Source organism: Rattus rattus, chromosome 3 (assembly GCF_011064425.1).
Source record: "Rattus rattus isolate New Zealand chromosome 3, Rrattus_CSIRO_v1, whole genome shotgun sequence".
Classification (NCBI taxonomy): domain Eukaryota; kingdom Metazoa; phylum Chordata; class Mammalia; order Rodentia; family Muridae; genus Rattus; species Rattus rattus.
Window position 1 is genome coordinate 111,256,815 of NC_046156.1, and position 18,001 is coordinate 111,274,815.

The 18,001-nt window shown below is 38.8% G+C and overlaps 1 protein-coding gene across 1 annotated transcript; it reads right to left on the reverse strand.

The window, feature by feature from the left end:
* Positions 1-775: 775 nt before the first annotated feature.
* On the reverse strand, positions 776-2,477 carry LOC116895508 (importin subunit alpha-1-like). Its single transcript, XM_032896757.1, is given in 4 exon segments — positions 776-855; positions 858-1,235; positions 1,351-2,105; positions 2,107-2,477. Coding segments are annotated over 4 exon segments (1,584 nt in total).
* Between the last annotated feature and the right edge of the window lie 15,524 nt (positions 2,478-18,001).

Sequence of the window (18,001 nt, forward strand, 5' to 3'; positions counted from 1 at the left end):
CCAGGACGTGAGCCGGGTCTCCCTCCTATACATCCTTAGGAGGCGGCCATGGTGACTAATACTGAGTATTAAGAATTGAATGATGCCTTCCAAGTAACTTAATAAAATTGTTCTCCATCATGACTTTGGGATCTGGAAGAAAGAGAGATTAGTAACGGGGCACCATTGATTGACACAACCCAGTTTAGATTTCAGGAAGAAGCTGGGAATGCAAGCCAAGTCACAATCCAAATTAGTGTAGCTACTTCTGTAGCAAGTAGAACACGATGTGCCCTTTTACAGATCCTTCCATACCCAGGGAAGATGGAGCTCTTTATTCCCTCTCCATCTTTCCTGGTCCCTATTTGCAAGTCAGAGTATTATCAACTTCCTAAGAAAGAACCAGCTTTCCTCACCCTGCAGCCCCAGGAGATGAATCCTTGATTTGTGACAGGCCAAGCTTGTTACCCACTGATGCCACACACACATACTTGCCAAACTGATATCCTTTCCACTTTCTGTGGCTTTCTCTCTTTTTATTTTTTTTAAAGAAGAATGGAACTTAATCTTTATTTACAGAACATGACAGGGTATGAAATTCCATATAGAAATAAACTCAGAGGACAGCTTCATAGAGTATGTACAGTTTATAACTGTTCAAGTATAGTTTGTTTGTGAAAGTGCAACAATAACAAACCACATTTAAAAAGAGTTCTTAGTAGAGACAGTAAGACAAATTTATGAGAACACAGCATAGCACAGCACATAGCTCTCAACTTTGTGCTTTGGCTGGACATTAGAAGTCAAAGGTCCCGGGAGCTCCATCCTGAACTTGGAAGGCGAAGCCTTCAGAGGTAGTTTCTGGCACCACATTTTATCTTCCTCTTCCTCCACTGAGAAGTGCTTCTCAATTAGGTTCAAAGAGGCCTTGTATACAGACTCGTTCTCACGGCTCTGTAGTGCTTCAATTTTATCCAAGCCTCCATACTCTTCAATCATTATATTGAGTTTTTCTGTCTTATCTAGTTTCTCTGTAGCCTGAAAGAGATTTGAAATGACATCAAGAATAACCTGAATAAGTTTGGTATCTTTTGCACTCAAGAGATTCATCAAAGGTTCTATTATTCCACAATGAACCAGATACACAATCTGTTCAACAGTCCCACCGCTGGTATAGTTGGTTATATCCCATGCAGCTTCCTTCTGTGTCTTAAAGTCTGCCTTACAGAGGACACCAACAAGAAATGGGACTAGGGGTTGGGATTTAGCTCAGTGGTAGAGTGCTTGCCTAGCAAGCGCAAGGCCCTAAGGTTGGGTCCCCAACTCGAAAAAAAAGAAAAAAAAAAAAAAAAAAAAGAAATGGGACTGAGGCGTGATTCATCACTTGCTGTATCTGGTCCTGGCACCTGGCGGTAATGTTCGACATTGTCCCTGTGGCTTCCTTCTGAATATTAGTTTTGGGGTTTGTTAGCAGATTGGGAAAGACTGCAAGTGCGCCTGCATCGATCACTTTCTGAGTCTGTTTATCTGTTCCGGTGACAATATTCCCTGTGGCTCTCAGTGCCGGCGTCACAATGGGCAGTTCAGTAGCTCCTAGAAGCTTCACAAGTTGGGGAACAACTCCCTTCTTCACAACCATCTCGATGCGCTCATTAGGCTCATCAGTCAGGTGGGTAATGGCCCAGCAGGAGTCTGCTAATACTTCTGGATCATTGTGCTGTAGGAGTCGAACTAGAGTAGGAAGGGTCTGCTCAACAGCATCTAAGGGGAGTGCAGGATTCTTGTTTCAACAAAAATTTGAAAGTGTCCAGGTAAGATTCTGTAAGTAACCACAGGCCAAGCATGACAGATCAGGAACTGCAAGAAGTGCCAACAGTGGGTCAATTACACCGTGTTTGATAACTACCTCTCTGAAAACTGAGCCATCGCCTGCAATGTTTCTAAGAGCCCATACAGCTTGCTTGCTGATGTGAGCAAGGGGAGATGCTAAGAGAGAAATAAATGCTGGGATAGCACCTCCGTCCACCACAGCTTTGGTCTGTTCAGATGTTCCAGAAGCAATGTTGGTGAGCGCCCAAGCAGATTCAAACTGAATGGGACTACAATCAGTTTTGCCCAAGAAGGACAAATTTTGGGATCAAACCAGCCCGGATGATGTTGTCTATAGGAGGCTGTTTCCCTCTTGAAAGCAGTTTTCTAGCAGCTTGAGTAGCTTGGAGCTGGCTTTCCAAATTGTTACTGTTTATGCCTTTAACAATGTCCTCAACAGACCAATTTACAGTACCCTGGTTGTTTCGGTTTTCCTGTAGTGGAGAAGTAACGTCATCAGGGAATGAGCTGACGTTCCTCCTTTTCAGCATCTGGTCATCTTTTTTAGCTTTCCTAAGTACCACATTAACCTCTATCCGGCGGTGCCTTATTTCTGTCCTGTCTTTCCCCTTGTTCTTGAATCTGTTAAGCCGGTCAGCTGTCGAGTTAGCATTCTCGTTGGTGGACATGGTTGCAGGAACAAGGAGGAAGGAAAGCTGCACAGCCAGTTCAGACTTCCACGAAAGTCGGTGCAGGGCTCTCAAGCTGTGGGTCGGCGGCTGTCGAAATGTCCACTAGCCCTCAGCCCTCAGACTTTGTGCCAAACCCTTTCTCTTTTAAGGGCAAGAACCTAAGGAAAAGAAATCAAGATCACTTGGTATCATCAGAACCCAATTCCCCCACCACATCAAGCCCTGGATCCCCCAACACCCTGGAAAATTAAGGTTTTGATTTAAAATCACAACTCATGATGATGTTAGAGGTCTTTAAGAAGGACATTAATAACTCTTAAAGATACAGGACAACATTGGTAAATAGGTAGAATTCCTTAAAGAGAAAACACAAATAACCCTCAAAGGAAAACATAACCAAAATGTGAAGGAATTGAACAAACCATTCATGATCTAATAATGGAAATAGAAACAATAAAGAAATCACAAAGGGAGAAAAACCTGGAGATAGAAAACCTAAGAAAGAGATCAGGAGTCATAGACACAAGCATTACCAACAGAACTCATGAGATAGAAGAGAGAATCTCAGGGGCAAAAGATACCATAGAAAACATTGACACAACCATCAAAGAAAATATAAAACAAAATACATCTTCCATATTCCTGTAAGATTCCTAATTAAGCTTGACTTAATTTTTTATAACAGCTCAAGGTAGAATGGCTTATGGTTTGTACAAAAGAATATCTTTAGCTCAAAAGCAAGAATGATCAGAATTTCTTTAGCTGGGAATAAAATTGAGAAAAAAAGCAATGCTCTCCTCATGTTAAAAACTAATTACCTTTGTATGGATAAAGAAAAAGATGTGTAGCCTCAGAAGGCTTCTTCCTTTCATAGAAACTTGAGTGTGTGAGTGTATTCTTTCCTCCAAGTGGAGTACAATGCTAATACTTAGGAACCTTGACCACCAGGTCACAGTATGGGAAACGAATTGGAGGAACTAAAGGGAAATAGCACATTGTTCCCTAAACATCATATCCTAGGACACTTCACACTTCATAGACCAATGGAAAGTTTAGATACTTTGACCCACATATTTCCATTAAGATCCATGTTTTGTTTTACACACACACACACACACACACACACACACACACACACACACACACACACACACACGCTAATTCCTTGGTGAAAACAGCTCCTAGTTTAGTACCTATCACAGCAGCTAGACATGTCACCATTGTTTCTTTTTGTTCGTCCTTTATCCTCTCTCATGGTGATAGATATGAGTAAATTATCATTCTAGACTTCGTTTTAGCTCAACAGCACCAGGTACTTTTAGTTTTCGTAGGGTTTCAGTTGTTTGTTTGTTTTCTTTGTGGCTACTCTTTAGCTGGCTCTCAATCTGTCTTATTGTTCCTCTGCACTCAGGTGTCAATGACTTACACTTTCTATGTCCCTAATTAGATATGCTTCCTATCAGATGTTCTTCTAAAAGACACCAAAGTAGTTGTTTCTTTTATTTCCCAAACTTAATTTTTTAATCAACATTTCTCCAATATTTCTTTTTAAAGCACTGATATTCACACAGAAATTCAGAAGGAATCTAAAACTAAATGCCCTGAAAAATATATTCTTCATTGCGCACATTCATTTTCAACCTAGCTGCAAGAAAATCCAATGAACAAAACTGCAGATTTCAGAGTCTCCATCAAAACTCTGGGCATGGATAATTGATTCTATACTCAAAATAACTCTTGAGGATGTCTATGCTGCTACCCTCAATGCAATAGTATAGACTTATCTATGTGTTTTCTAGTATCTTCTAACCATTTCTTATTTACCATTTTAGCCTTGCAACCTAATGTTAAAATTATGTTTCTAAAATGTGTACTAAGCCTGTGGCCTATGAGAAATTTAGAAACAATATGGACTTTATTATGTATGAATTTAATATTTCCAGAGGGAAGCAGTGTGAATAACTTATCTTCCCAGAGTATGGAAGTAAAGTCCAGGTCAGTTTTCAGGTCTCCCCGAAGCAGAGCCATGTTTTTAGCATGCAGCACATCACAGTACATATGAGCTGAGAACCTGAACAATATCAGCTGCATTTGCAATGCTAACTAACCACTGAGTCTAAGAGGACCCCACAGGGCTCTTAACATCCAGCAGCAGTTTAATTATGGCATTTATAGGTGCAAATTCATGCTTTCATTAGTTCCTTAGTGCTGGTACAACAAATGGCTAAAAACATTGGAACAAAATAACACAGATGTGCTGTATCTGTGTTCTGGAAACAATAATCTAACATCAGATGCCAGGGCAAATGTCAGTATTTAAACAGGTCTGACTGTTTCTGAAACCTCTAAAAGCAGAATCATTACCCTGTCTTTTCACTTGTTAATACTTCTTTTCCATTATTTAAGCATTTACTTCAGTCTCAGTTTCTACCACACATGCTTGTGTCCTCTTCACCAGTCAAAACTCTCTTTCCTTCTTTGTTTTCAAGACACTAGTAATTAGACTTAGGTCCCTTCATGCTAATCCAGGACAAATGTCTTTAACTCAAAATGATTATTCACATCTGAAAAATTCTCTTTGCTACATAAACAGAGATGGCTCCAGAAATTACAATGTAGATATTTTGGGCTTAGGCAGAGGACAATCCAGATCCCAGTACAGCTTTGCCATATAAGTAACACATCACCACATGTGAGACTTTTAGTTTTATAAAACCTTGACAAATTTCTACTCATCCTTCATAAGTACACTGGAGTTTCCTTCTTAGCCTTCTCATGTTTTCATTGTATTATAACCCCAGTTATTTCCTTCAAAGTCATCTACTTAAACCTTGCACATATATACTTCTATATAATTATTCATTGTCCCTCCAATGAGTCTCAGAGTTTCTGCCTTATTCACCTCTGTATCTTTAGCCATCAATGGAGTCCTTGGCACAAAAATAAAAGTAGGAAGAGTTGTGATACACAACAAGTCAATTACTAGAAGCTATTGGACATGATTCAAAGCTAACTGGTTTCTACTTTTAAGTCTGCCATAAAGAATTCAGTGTTGGTGATGGATCAGTGCCTAAAAATACACTCAATGGTTAAAGTATAGAATTATATTCTAGTTGCAAAGAAGTTCATTGAATCGTATAGTTTGATTCATTTTAATAGAAAAGGTGTGCAGCATATTTTATAATAATTTTTCTAAAATACTATATGTTTTGAAAATTCCTTATTAATAACTTGGTTAGCAATATTCTCCTTATTATCTCATGTGAACTCAGTTGATGTATACACTGCATCCTAACTCTGTTTAGGTAAAATAAGTCTTCATTCATTTGAAGACAAGCATAGTGTGTGACATAGGAGTGAACTGTAATCCTTCAGGTCAACCGACATAAAGTATTTCTACTTTTGTTCATAAATGCTATTTATTAAATCATGGACTTATTTCATATTATTCTAAGAGATGAATAAGGAGATAAATAATGGAAAGTATTGCAAATAATCAGATTTCAATTACATTTCCTACTTTTTATGGATTGAAGTTTGTTCTGTTTTATACAAAGAAAACGTTAAGTAGTCTAAATGCTGCCATTGAAGACATTCACACATGGATGGCTCAAGCTACCATTAAGACTGCAGTGAAGTCTGTGCTCATCATGTGTGAAGAGCTTTAGATACCCACTGAAACATTAATGCCACCAAAAAATGTGTGCTTTGAGTCGTACCAGGGGCTGTCTCTGACTCTGATGCCTGCTTTTGGGACCCAAGCTCTACCGGGTTGCCTCATCCAGTTTTAATAGCAGAGAAGCTGTCTAGTCTTGCTACATCTGGGTATGCCATGGCTGGTTGATATCCATGGGAGGCCTGCCCTTTTTTGAAGGAAAACAGAGATGGAGTCAGCAGGGGGTGAGGGAGAGGAGGTTGAGGGACTGACTGAGAGGAGGTGAAAAAGGCAAAACTATGTAAATAAATATAAATAAATATATTGTATAAATAAATAATCAGGGTGTATAAATAAATTAAAATATGTGCATTTTATGTTAATGTCAATATTCTTTAGTTTTACAGTATGTTAGAGAAGGCACAACTGAATTTTGTGGTCTGTATTAACAATGAAAGGATTCAAATTTCCTTTCAAAGTTAATAAAAATAACATTGGATCTTGGATCCTACCAAAAAGCTGTCATTTTGACTCTCTTCTCTAAAGTCTCCAGAGCTGGGGGATAAAAAGAAAAACACAAACAAACAAAAGAAAGGAACAGACAGAGAAAGTTACTCTGCTACATGCACTATCAGAGAGTTATTGACAAGATAAAGTCTTGTTTTTTATAAAGGATTTTTGCTAATCTATGGTTTGTAGTATTACAGATTATCTATTTTGTAGTATTGTCTGTCATCATGCTATTACAACACTGATAATTAGAAATGAATCATAGTTTTAAAGTATGCCAGTGTTTAAAGTCAAAACAAAACCAAATTGCTTTTGACAGAATTTATCATCTTTTCTGTTCTTGAATAGTTTCCTTGGAGATCTTGGTGGGGCTAAAAAAGAAACTGTGTTATCATATAGTCTTGCATTTTGCCTGCGTGTAAGAACTGATGATAGGATCGCCGTAGATGAAGCATATAAAAAACCTGTTTATTCATTCACTATCCATTTTAAACATTGCTGGGAGACTGTTTCTCACACATCTGTGTGTCTCATCAACAGCCCCCAGGCTCACAGAGCTAGCACTCAGTGCCTTTCCCCACTGCAAAGTGGCAAATTCTCTTGTGTTAATGATTAAAAATGTTGTCTCACTTCTTCTTTTGTGCAAGAATAATCCTGATCCCTTGAAAGTTATTAGTCACTTCATTTGGAAAGTAAAAGGAAATGGGTATCTAGACTCTGTCTTATTTGATTTTATTTTATTGCTGTTGCTTAATTTGTATATAAATATTTATTTGAAAATAATAACACAAAACAACAACAGAAATGCCTGTGCATTTTAAATTTTAAAATGCATCATATTGGTTCCTAAATTGGAACAAAAACAGATTACACAGTGAAAAATATTAATGAAAGAAAATATTTTTGATTACTAATTGCTTCAGGCTTACAGCTCAGTTGGAAAGAATAGAGTGCTAATGAGCTTTTGATCCCCACAAGAGTAAATTAAATTTACACAGAAATCTCTGATCCCTAGTCACAGATTACACCCTGTAATCTCAGTTGGTGATCCAGTAAATGCCTTCAATTGATCAGCCTAGGGGGTCAGTGTAGGAGGTTGGGTGCTTGTTGTAAATTCATTACAAATATGTAAAATGACTAAGAAAAAGTCCTTCCCAGTGTGGTTATATCAGATCAGTTTCATGTACAAAAGCACAACTTGAGAATAAAAAAGATGTTTAGCAAAACACAGCAATCAAGGTAACTGGAACTTTGCCTTTAAGATGAAATAAGTCAAGCATTCAGATGAATAGCTTATTAGCAGAGCAATACAATAACTCAATTCTGAATTTAGAAAACTATCACTGTAAATGGAGTAAATATTAAGTGACTATTAGAACCCTGACCTGGGACCATGCATGGGAGTTTGTCAATAAAGTAAAGTTTTCTTTACTTTGCTTAGGTTCCTTACAGAATAGAAACATTACAGTTCATGATGAAAACGCAGCCCTTTTTCCCTCGAATACAAGTAAGATTTCAAATGTAGACAAATAGAAAAAAACTGAAGTGGATAGTGTGGGGTGAACTAATGAATACATCATTAATTTCAATATACTCAGGAAATACTGTAGATTCTACCACATTAATTGTGAAGTCAATTAAAATTACAAGTTCTATTTTTTAAAAATATATGACTTATGTTCTGTTTTAGACACAGAATGGTTTTATTCTTAACCGCATTTTTTATGTACCCTTGAAGAATGTGTTCATAGATTAAATAGAAAGTTTTAATAGCTTCTCTGGTTTATTTCTGATGAGTAACATTAGGCTTCTCCTCAAGGAAAGAAGAGCTACAATTTTGTTTTTCAAGAGAAATACATGTAATACTTCTCAATAGTCAGCTCATAGGCAGAAGTGGCATTCTATTTCTATTGTTTGAAGGGGAAACACCCCCAGCCATTCCAGAAACCATCTCTTCTGGTGATTTTTAAAATGAAAGAATCTAGTGTAAATGGAACTTCAGCTCCACTGTTCACTATCCTAGTGACTTGGAAGATGCTTCTTTCCCTCCAGTTCCTTAGTAGTAAGGTATAAGTAGTAAGCTATGATGGCTAGGCATGACACTTTAGGAAGAACACATGGTAGCTATCACATGTTAAGTACAAGATAACATTGGCAGTAATCACGATCGTGAGTCATGTCAGTGTGGGCACATCATTTTACTTCTTCCAAGATTTTGATGTATTCATTAGTACACCAAATAGTGTTATGGTCTATTTCAGAAGCCTTCTTATACACAATGATATTATTATAATGATGTAGAAACCTAGTAATTCTTTGTGGGGTATCTTAGGTTTATTTTCTATTACTGTGATAAATACCCATCAAAAGCAATTCAGGACCAAAAGGGTTTACTTCAGCTCAGGGTTTTTAATCTGTCATAGTAGGACGTCACAATAGCAAAACTTTAGGCAGCTGGCATGATCAGGAACAGAGAACAGAACTTGTATTCATTCTTGCTAGGTATACATTTACTGTCTCTACTCTAACACAATGGGGTTCTCTGGGGAATGGTGCCCCTCTTTGAGAGTAGGTGGGGTTTTCCAAATCAATTAGCCCAAGAAAAACAATTTCCCTCAAAGATATGCCACAGCCAATCAAATCCAGAAAGCTCCTCATGCAGGCTCCTTTAATATAGGTTATTCTCCATTGTACCTAGCTGACAACTAACTCTGACCACTGTGGCAGGACATGTCAATTGAGTGCAGAACAGTCAGTTTCAATTTCTTTAAGAAGTAGGTACTTATAGTTAATAATGTATAACCTGTGAGAACAAAGAAGAAACTAAGTATTGTACAATACATTCCCATAAGAGAAATAATCAGAACCTAGCATGCAATCACTTTCCTTGAAATCACTGAGTAGGGTGATAATAGAGGAGTGAATGAGTACTATACACAAACCTACTATTAACTGAGAAATTCATAAAATGCTACACACACACACACACACACACACACACACACACACACACACACATATATATATCCTACCTAGAATGTAAATATGATTTTTCAACAAATGGCACTATAAATTTATTAATACATTTCAACATCCCAGAAGAAGCTAGAATGGCACATGTGTTTAGGCCTTTGAATATGTAATTTTCTATATGATGTCTTGCCCAGTTACACTTCCAAGTCTTGGTGATCCTCATATTTAATGTAACCTTCTTCTCTAATGAGGTACTCAGTTTATTTTCTCACTTTCCTTTTAACAACCCCAGCTTGCCCAGAATTTCTACTTGTAAATCTGTTCAATTGTAACAGTTTAACACCCATACTTGGTCCCTGTGTTTCAGATACTATTCGTTCATTTAACATGCATTTTCCTCAATGAATTAATCGTTTATATTTTTGCTTTTTCCATTTATTTATTCACCTTTACATCCTGCTCACATCACCCCTCCCAGTACCCCCTCACACAACCCCTCCCTTCTTCCCTTCTCCTGAAAAGGGGGAGCCCCCTGCTGGGTACCAACCTTCCCTGGCACAAAAGTCATTGCAGGCCTAGTTATATCCTCTGCCACTGAGGTCAGACTAGACAGCCCAGTTAAGGTAACAGGATTCACAGACAGGCAGCAAAGTCAAGGACAGCCCCTGCTCCAGTTGCTGAAAAACCTGTAGGAAGACAAAGCTGCACAACTGCTACATATGTGTGGGTGTTCGGGAGCTAGGTCAGGCCCATGCTCATTGCTGGTTCAGTCTCTGGGAGCCCCCAAATGTCCAGGTTAGTTGACTCTGTTGAGCTTGTGCAGATTTTTTGGATTTCTTCATTTTCTGTTGTGTCCTTTTCATTTCTGGTTTTATTAATTTGAGTATTCTTTCTGCCTTTTAGTTAGCTTAGCTAAGCATTTGTCTATCTTATTGAGTTTTTCCAAAGAACCAGCTCTTGATTTGTTGATTGTTAGTATTGTTATCCTTGTTTTTAATTGATTGATTTTAGCCCTGAGTTTGATTATTTCCTGCTCTCTAATCCTCTTTGGTGTGGTGTGTTTGCTCTTTACGGTTCTAGAGCTTTCATTTGTGCTGTTAAGTTGTTAGTATGGGATCTCTCCAATACCTCCAATATCTTTATTAGTTTATTAGTTCTATGAACATTCCTCTTAGCAGCACTTTCATTATGGCCCATAAGCTTGGGAGTATTATGCCTTCGTTTCCCCTAAATTCTAGAAAGTCTTTAATTTCTTCCTTTATTTCGTCTTTGACTGACTCTCATTTTCCATGAGTGTTCAGTTTCCACGAGTTTGTAGGCTTTCTGTTGTTTCTGTTGTTGTTGTTGAAGTCCAGCATTAATTCATGGCGTTCTGAGAAGTTAAAGGGGGCTATTTCAATATTCTTGTATTTGCTGAGGTTTACTTTGTGCCTGAGTATATGGATAGTTTTGGAAAAGGTTACATGAGGTGCTGAAAAGAAGGTATAATCTTTTGCATTTGGGTGAAATATTCTGTATATATCTATTAGGTATTTTTGATTAATAACCTCTGTTAATTTCATTATCTCTGTTTAGTTTTTGTTTTGATGACATGTTCATTGGTTAAAAAAGAGGTGTTGATATCTCAACTATTAAATGTCATTAAATATGTGATTCAAGCATTAGTAATGTTTTCTTTATGAATTCGGGGTATACGTGTTCAGAATTGTGACATCATCTTGATGGATTTTTTTTCCTTTGATGAGTGTGAAGTGTCCTTTACATACTATATAAATATGTGTGCATGTCACATGGTATCCCATTAACATGTATAAGTTTGATTTCTTTTGTCGGTTAAATGTAAATTAAAAAAATACATCAACTTAATTAAAAAAAAGATAGATGGGTTCTGGTGGTGTTATTTTGCTCTGAATTTTGCTGTTTATGTTCTTACACTGGCTTTTAACCATCTGGTTACCCCTGGTGTTGTCAAAAATGGTGATCCCCGAGCAGCTCTCTGCTCCCAGAACCCGTGGGAGAGAGACCTCACCGCCTGGTCAGGTGGGCACTCCTGAGGCTGCAGAGCAGAAGAGACCACCAACACTGCCCACCCCTGCCCACATCCCTGGCCCAAGAGGAAACTGTATAAGGCCTCTGGGCTCCCGTGGGAGAGGGCCCAGAAGCGGCAGGACCCCTGCCTGAGACACCGCCTGGAACCTGAAGGAAACAGACCAGATAAACAGTTCTCTGCACCCAAATCCCGTGAGAGGGAGAGCTAAACCTTCAGAGAGGCAGACACGCCTGCGAAACCAGAAGAGACTGCTCTCTGCACACATTATTGATTCCAGAGGAAAACACCAAAATCCATCTGGAACCCTGCTGCACGGAGGCTCCGGGAAGGGGCGGAGCAGATCTTCCCGGTTGCTGCCACCACTGAGAGCCCGTGGGCAGCACCCCGCGAGCAAACTTGAGCCTCGGGACCACAGGTAAGACCAACTTTTCTGCTGCAAGTGACCTGCCTGGTGAACTCAAGACACAGGCCCACGGGAACAGCTGAAGACCTGTAGAGGGGAAAAACTACACGCACGAAAGCAGAACACTCTGTCTCCATAACAGGCTGAAAGAAAACAGTAAAACAGGTCTACAGCACTCCTGACACACAGGCTTATAGGACAGTCTAGCCACTGTCAGAAATAGCAGAAAAAAGTAACACTAGAGATAATCTGATGGCGAGAGGCAAGCACAGGAACCCAAGCAACAAAAACCAAGACTACATGACATCATCGGAGCCCAATTCTCCCACCACAACAAACATGGAATATCCAAACACACCAGAAAAGCAAGATCTAGTTTCAAAATCATATTTGATCATGATGCTGGAGGACTTCAAGAAAGACGTGAAGAACTCCCTTAGAGAAACACAGGAAAACATTAATAAACAAGTAGAAGCCTACAGAGAGGAATAGAAGCCCACAAAAATCCCTGAAAGAATTCCAGGAAAACACAATCAAACAGTTGAAGGAATTAAAAATGGAAATAGAAGCAATCAAGAAAGAACACATGGAAACAACCCTGGATATAGAAAACCAAAAGAAGAGACAAAGCTGTAGATACAAATCCAACAGAATACAAGAGATGGAAGAGAGAATCTCAGAGCAGAAGATTCCATAGAAATCATTGACTCAACTGTCAAAGATATTGTAAAGCTGAAAAAGCTGCTGGTCCAAAACATACAGGAAATTCAGGACTCAATGAGAAGATCAAACCTAAGGATAATAGGTATAGAAGAAAGTGAAGACTCCCAGCTCAAAGGACCAGTAAATATCTTCAACAAAATCATAGAAGAAAACCTCCCTAACCTAAAAAAAGAGATACCTATAGGCATACAAGAAGCCTACAGAACTCCAAATAGATTGGACCGGAAAAGAAACACCTCCCGTCACATAATAGTCAAAACAACAAATGCATAAAATAAAGAAAGAATATTAAAAGCAGTAAGGAAAAAGGTCAAGTAACATATAAAGGCAGACCTATCAGAATCACACCAGACTTTTCGCCAGAAACTATGAAGGCCAGAAGATCCTGGACTGATGTCATACAGACCCTAAGAGAACACAAATGCCAGCCCAGGTTACTGTATCCTGCAAAACTCTCAATTAACATAGATGGAGAAACCAAGATATTCCATGACAAAACCAAATTTACACAATATCTTTCTACAAATCCAGCACTACAAAGGATAATAAATGGTAAAGCCCAACATAAGGAGGCAAGCTATACCCTAGAAGAGGCAAGAAACTAATCGTCTTGGCAACAAACACAAAGAAGAAAAGCACACAAACATAACCTCACATCCAAATATAATATAACAGGAAGCAATAATCACTATTCCTTAATATCTCTCAAAATCAATGGTCTCAACTCCCCAATAAAAAGACATAGATTAACAAACTAATACACAACGAGGACCCTGCATTCTGCTGCCTACAGGAAACACACCTCAGAGACAAAGACAGACACTACCTCAGAGTGAAAGGCTGGAAAACAACTTTCCAAGCAAATGGCCGGAAAAACAAGCTGGAGTAGCCATTCTAATATCAAATAAAATCAATTTTCAACTAAAAGTCATCAAAAAAGATAAGGAAGGACACTTAATATTCATCAAAGGAAAAATTCACCAAGATGAACTCTCAATCCTAAATATCTATGCCCCAAATACAAGGGCACCTACATACGTAAAAGAAACCTTACTAAAGCTCAAAACACACATTGCACCTCACATAATAATAGTAGGAGATTTCAACACCCCACTCTCATCAATGGACAGATCATGGAAACAGAAATTAAACAGAGATGTAGACCGACTAAGAGAAGTCATGAGCCAAATGGACTTAACGGATATTTACAGAACGTTCTACCCTAATGCAAAAGGATATACCTTCTTCTCAGCTCCTCATGGTACTTTCTCCAAAATTGACCATATAATTGGTCAAAAAACGGGCCTCAACAGGTACAGAAAGATAGAAATAATCCCATGCGTGCTATCGGACCACCACGGCCTAAACCTGGTCTTCAATAACAATAAGGGAAGAATGCCCACATATACGTGGAAATTGAACAATGCTCTACTCAATGATAACCTGGTCAAGGAATAAATAAAGAAATTAAAAACTTTTTAGAATTTAATGAAAATGAAGGTACAACATACCCAAACTTATGGGACACAATGAAAGCTGTGCTAAGAGGAAAACTCATAGCTCTGAGTGCCTGCAGAAAGAAACAGGAAAGAGCATATGTCAGCAGCTTGACAGCACACCTAAAAGCTCTAGAACAAAAAGAAGCAAATACACCCAGGAGGAGTAGAAGGCAGGAAATAATCAAACTCAGAGCAGAAATCAACCAAGTAGAAACAAAAAGGACCATAGAAAGAATCAACAGAATCAAAAGTTGGTTCTTTGAGAAAATCAACAAGATAGATAAACCCCTAGCCAGACTAACGAGAGGACACAGAGAGTGTGTCCAAATTAACAAAATCAGAAATGAAAAGGGAGACATAACTACAGATTCAGAGGAAATTCAAAAAATCATCAGATCTTACTATAAAAGCCTATATTCAACAAAACTTGAACATCTGCAGGAAATGGACAATTTCCTAGACAGATACCAGGTACCGAAGTTAAATCAGGAACAGATAAACCAGTTAAACAACCCCATAACTCCTAAGGAAATAGAAGCAGTCATTAAAGGTCTCCCAACCAAAAAGAGCCCAGGTCCAGACGGGTTTAGTGCAGAATTCTATCAGACCTTCATAGGAGACCTCATACCAATATTATCCAAACTATTCCACAAAATTGAAACAGATGGAGCACTACCGAATTCCTTCTATGAAGCCACAATTACTCTTATACCTAAACCACACAAAGACCCAACAAAGAAAGAGAACTTCAGACCAATTTCCCTTATGAACATCGATGCCAAAATACTCAACAAAATTCTGGCAAACCGAATCCAAGAGCACATCAAAACAATCATCCACCATGATCAAGTAAACTTCATCCCAGGCATGCAGGGATGGTTTAATATCGGAAAACCATCAACGTGATCCATTATATAAACAAACTGAAAGAACAAAACCACATGATCATTTCATTAGATGCTGAGAAAGCATTTGACAAAATTCAACACCCCTTCATGATAAAAGTCCTGGAAAGAATAGGAATTCAAGGCCCATACCTAAACATAGTAAAAAGTAAAAGCCATATACAGCAAACCAGTTGCTAACATTAAACTAAATGGAGAAACTTGAAGCAATCCCACTAAAATCAGGGACTAACAAGGCTGCCCTCTCTCCCTACTTATTCAATATAGTTCTTGAAGTTCTAGCCAGAGCAATCCAGACAACAAAAAGGAGGTCAAGGGGATACAGATAAAGAAAAAAGAAGAAGTCAAAATATCACTATTTGCAGATGATATGATAGTATATTTATGATCCCAAAAGTTCCACCAGAGAACTACTAAAGCTGATAAACAACTCAGCAAAGTGGCTGGGTATAAAATTAATTCAAATAAATCAGTAGCCTTCCTCTACACAAAAAGAAAACAAGCCGAAAGAAATTAGGAAACGACACCCCTTCATAATAGACCTCAAATAATATAAAGTACCTCGGTGTGACTTTAACCAAGCAAGTAAAAAGATTTGTACAATAAGAACTTCAAGACACTGAAGAAAAGAAATTGAAAAGACCTCAGAAGATGGAAAAGATCTCCCATGCTCATGGATTGGCAGGATTAATATAGTAAAAATGGCCATTTTACCAAAAGCGATCTACAGATTCAATGCAATCCCCATCAAAATACCAATCAATTCTTCAGTTAGACAGAACAATTTGCAAATTCATCTGGAATAACAAAAACCCAGGATAGCTAAAACTATCCTCAACAATAAAAAGGACTTCAGGGAAATCACTATCCCTGAACTCAAGCAGTATTACAGAGCAATAGTGATAAAAACTGCATGGTATTGGTACAGAGACAGACAGATAGACCAATGGAACAGAATTGAAGACCCAGAAATGAACCCACACACCTATGGTCACTTGATTTTTGACAAAGGAGCCAAATCCATCCAATGGAAAAAAGATAGCATTTTCAGCAAATGGTGCTGGTTCAACTGGAGGTCAACATGTAGAAGAATGCAGATCGATCCATGCTTATCACCCTGTACAAAGCTTAAGTCCAAGTGGATCAAGGACCTCCACATCAAACCAGACACCTCAAACTAATAGAAGAAAAACTAGGGAAGCATCTGGAACACATGGGCACTGGAAAAATTTCCTGAACAAAACACCAATGGCTTATGCTCTAAGATCAAGAATAAACAAATGGGATCTCAAAACTGCAAAGCTTCTGTAAGGCAAAAAAAAGGACACTGTGGTTAGGACAAAAGGCAACCAACAGATTGGGAAAAAGATCTTTACCAATCCTACAACAGATAGAGGCCTTATATCCAAAATATACAAAGAACTCAAAAGTTAGACCAGGGGACAAATAACCCTATTAAAAAAATGGGGTTCAGAGCTAAACAAAGAATTCACAGCTGAGGGAATGCGAATGGCTGAGAAACACCTAAAAAATGTTCAACATCTTTAGTCATCAGGAATGCAAATCAAAACAACCCTGAGATTTCACCTCACACCAGTGAGAATGGCTAAGATCAAAACTCAGGTGACAGCAAATGCTGGCGAGGATGGAGAAAAGGAACACTCCTCCATTGTTGGTGGGTTGCAGACTGGTACAACCATTCTGGAAATCAGTCTGGAGGTTCCTCAGAAAATTGGACATTGAACTGCCTGAGGATCCAGCTATACCTCTCTTGGGCATATACCCAAAAAGATGCCCCAACATATAAAAGACACGTGCTCCACTATGTTCATAGCAGCCTTATTTATAATAGCCAGAAGCTGGAAAGAACCCAGATGCCCTTCAACAGAGGAATGGATACAGAAAATGTGGTACATCTACACAATGGAATATTACTCAGCTATCAAAAACAATGACTTTAAGAAATTAAGAGGCAAATGGTTGGAACTGGAAAATATCATCCTGGGTGAGCTAACCCAATCACAGAAAGACATACATGGTATGCACTCATTGATAAGTGGCTATTAGCCCAAATGCTTGAATTACCCTAGATGCCTAGAACAAATGAAACTCAAGACAGATAATCAAAATGTGAATGCTTCACTCCTTCTTTAAAAGGGGAACAAGAATACCCTTGGCAGGGAAGAGAGAGGCAAAGATTAAAACAGGGACTGAGGGCACCCATTCAGGCCTGCCCCACATGTGGCCCATATATATACAGCCACCCAATTAGACAAGATGGATGAAGCAAAGAAGTGCAGAAGTGTAGATCGCTCCTGAGAGACACAGCCAGAATACAGCAAACACAGAGGCAAATGCCAGCAGCAAACCACTGAACTGAGAATAGGACCCCCGTTGAAGGAATCAGAGAAAGAACTGGAAGAGCTTGAAGGGCTCGAGACCCCATATGTACAACAATGCCAAGCAACCAGAGCTTCCAGGGACTAAGCCACTACCTAAAGACTATACCCTGGACTGACCCTGGACTCCTGACCTCATAGGTATTTTAATGAATATCCTAGTAAGAGCACCAGTGGAAGGGGGAAGCCCTGGGTCCTGCTAAGACTGAACTCCCAGTGAACTAGATTGTTAGGGGGAGGGCGGCAATGGGGGGAGGGTGGGGAGGGGAACACCCATAAGGAAGGGGAGGGGGGAGGGGGATGTTTGCCCGGAAACCGGGAAAGGGAATAACACTCGAAATGTATATAAGAAATATTCAAGTTAATAAAAAAAAATGGTGATCCCCGAGAGCAGCAGATCTCTG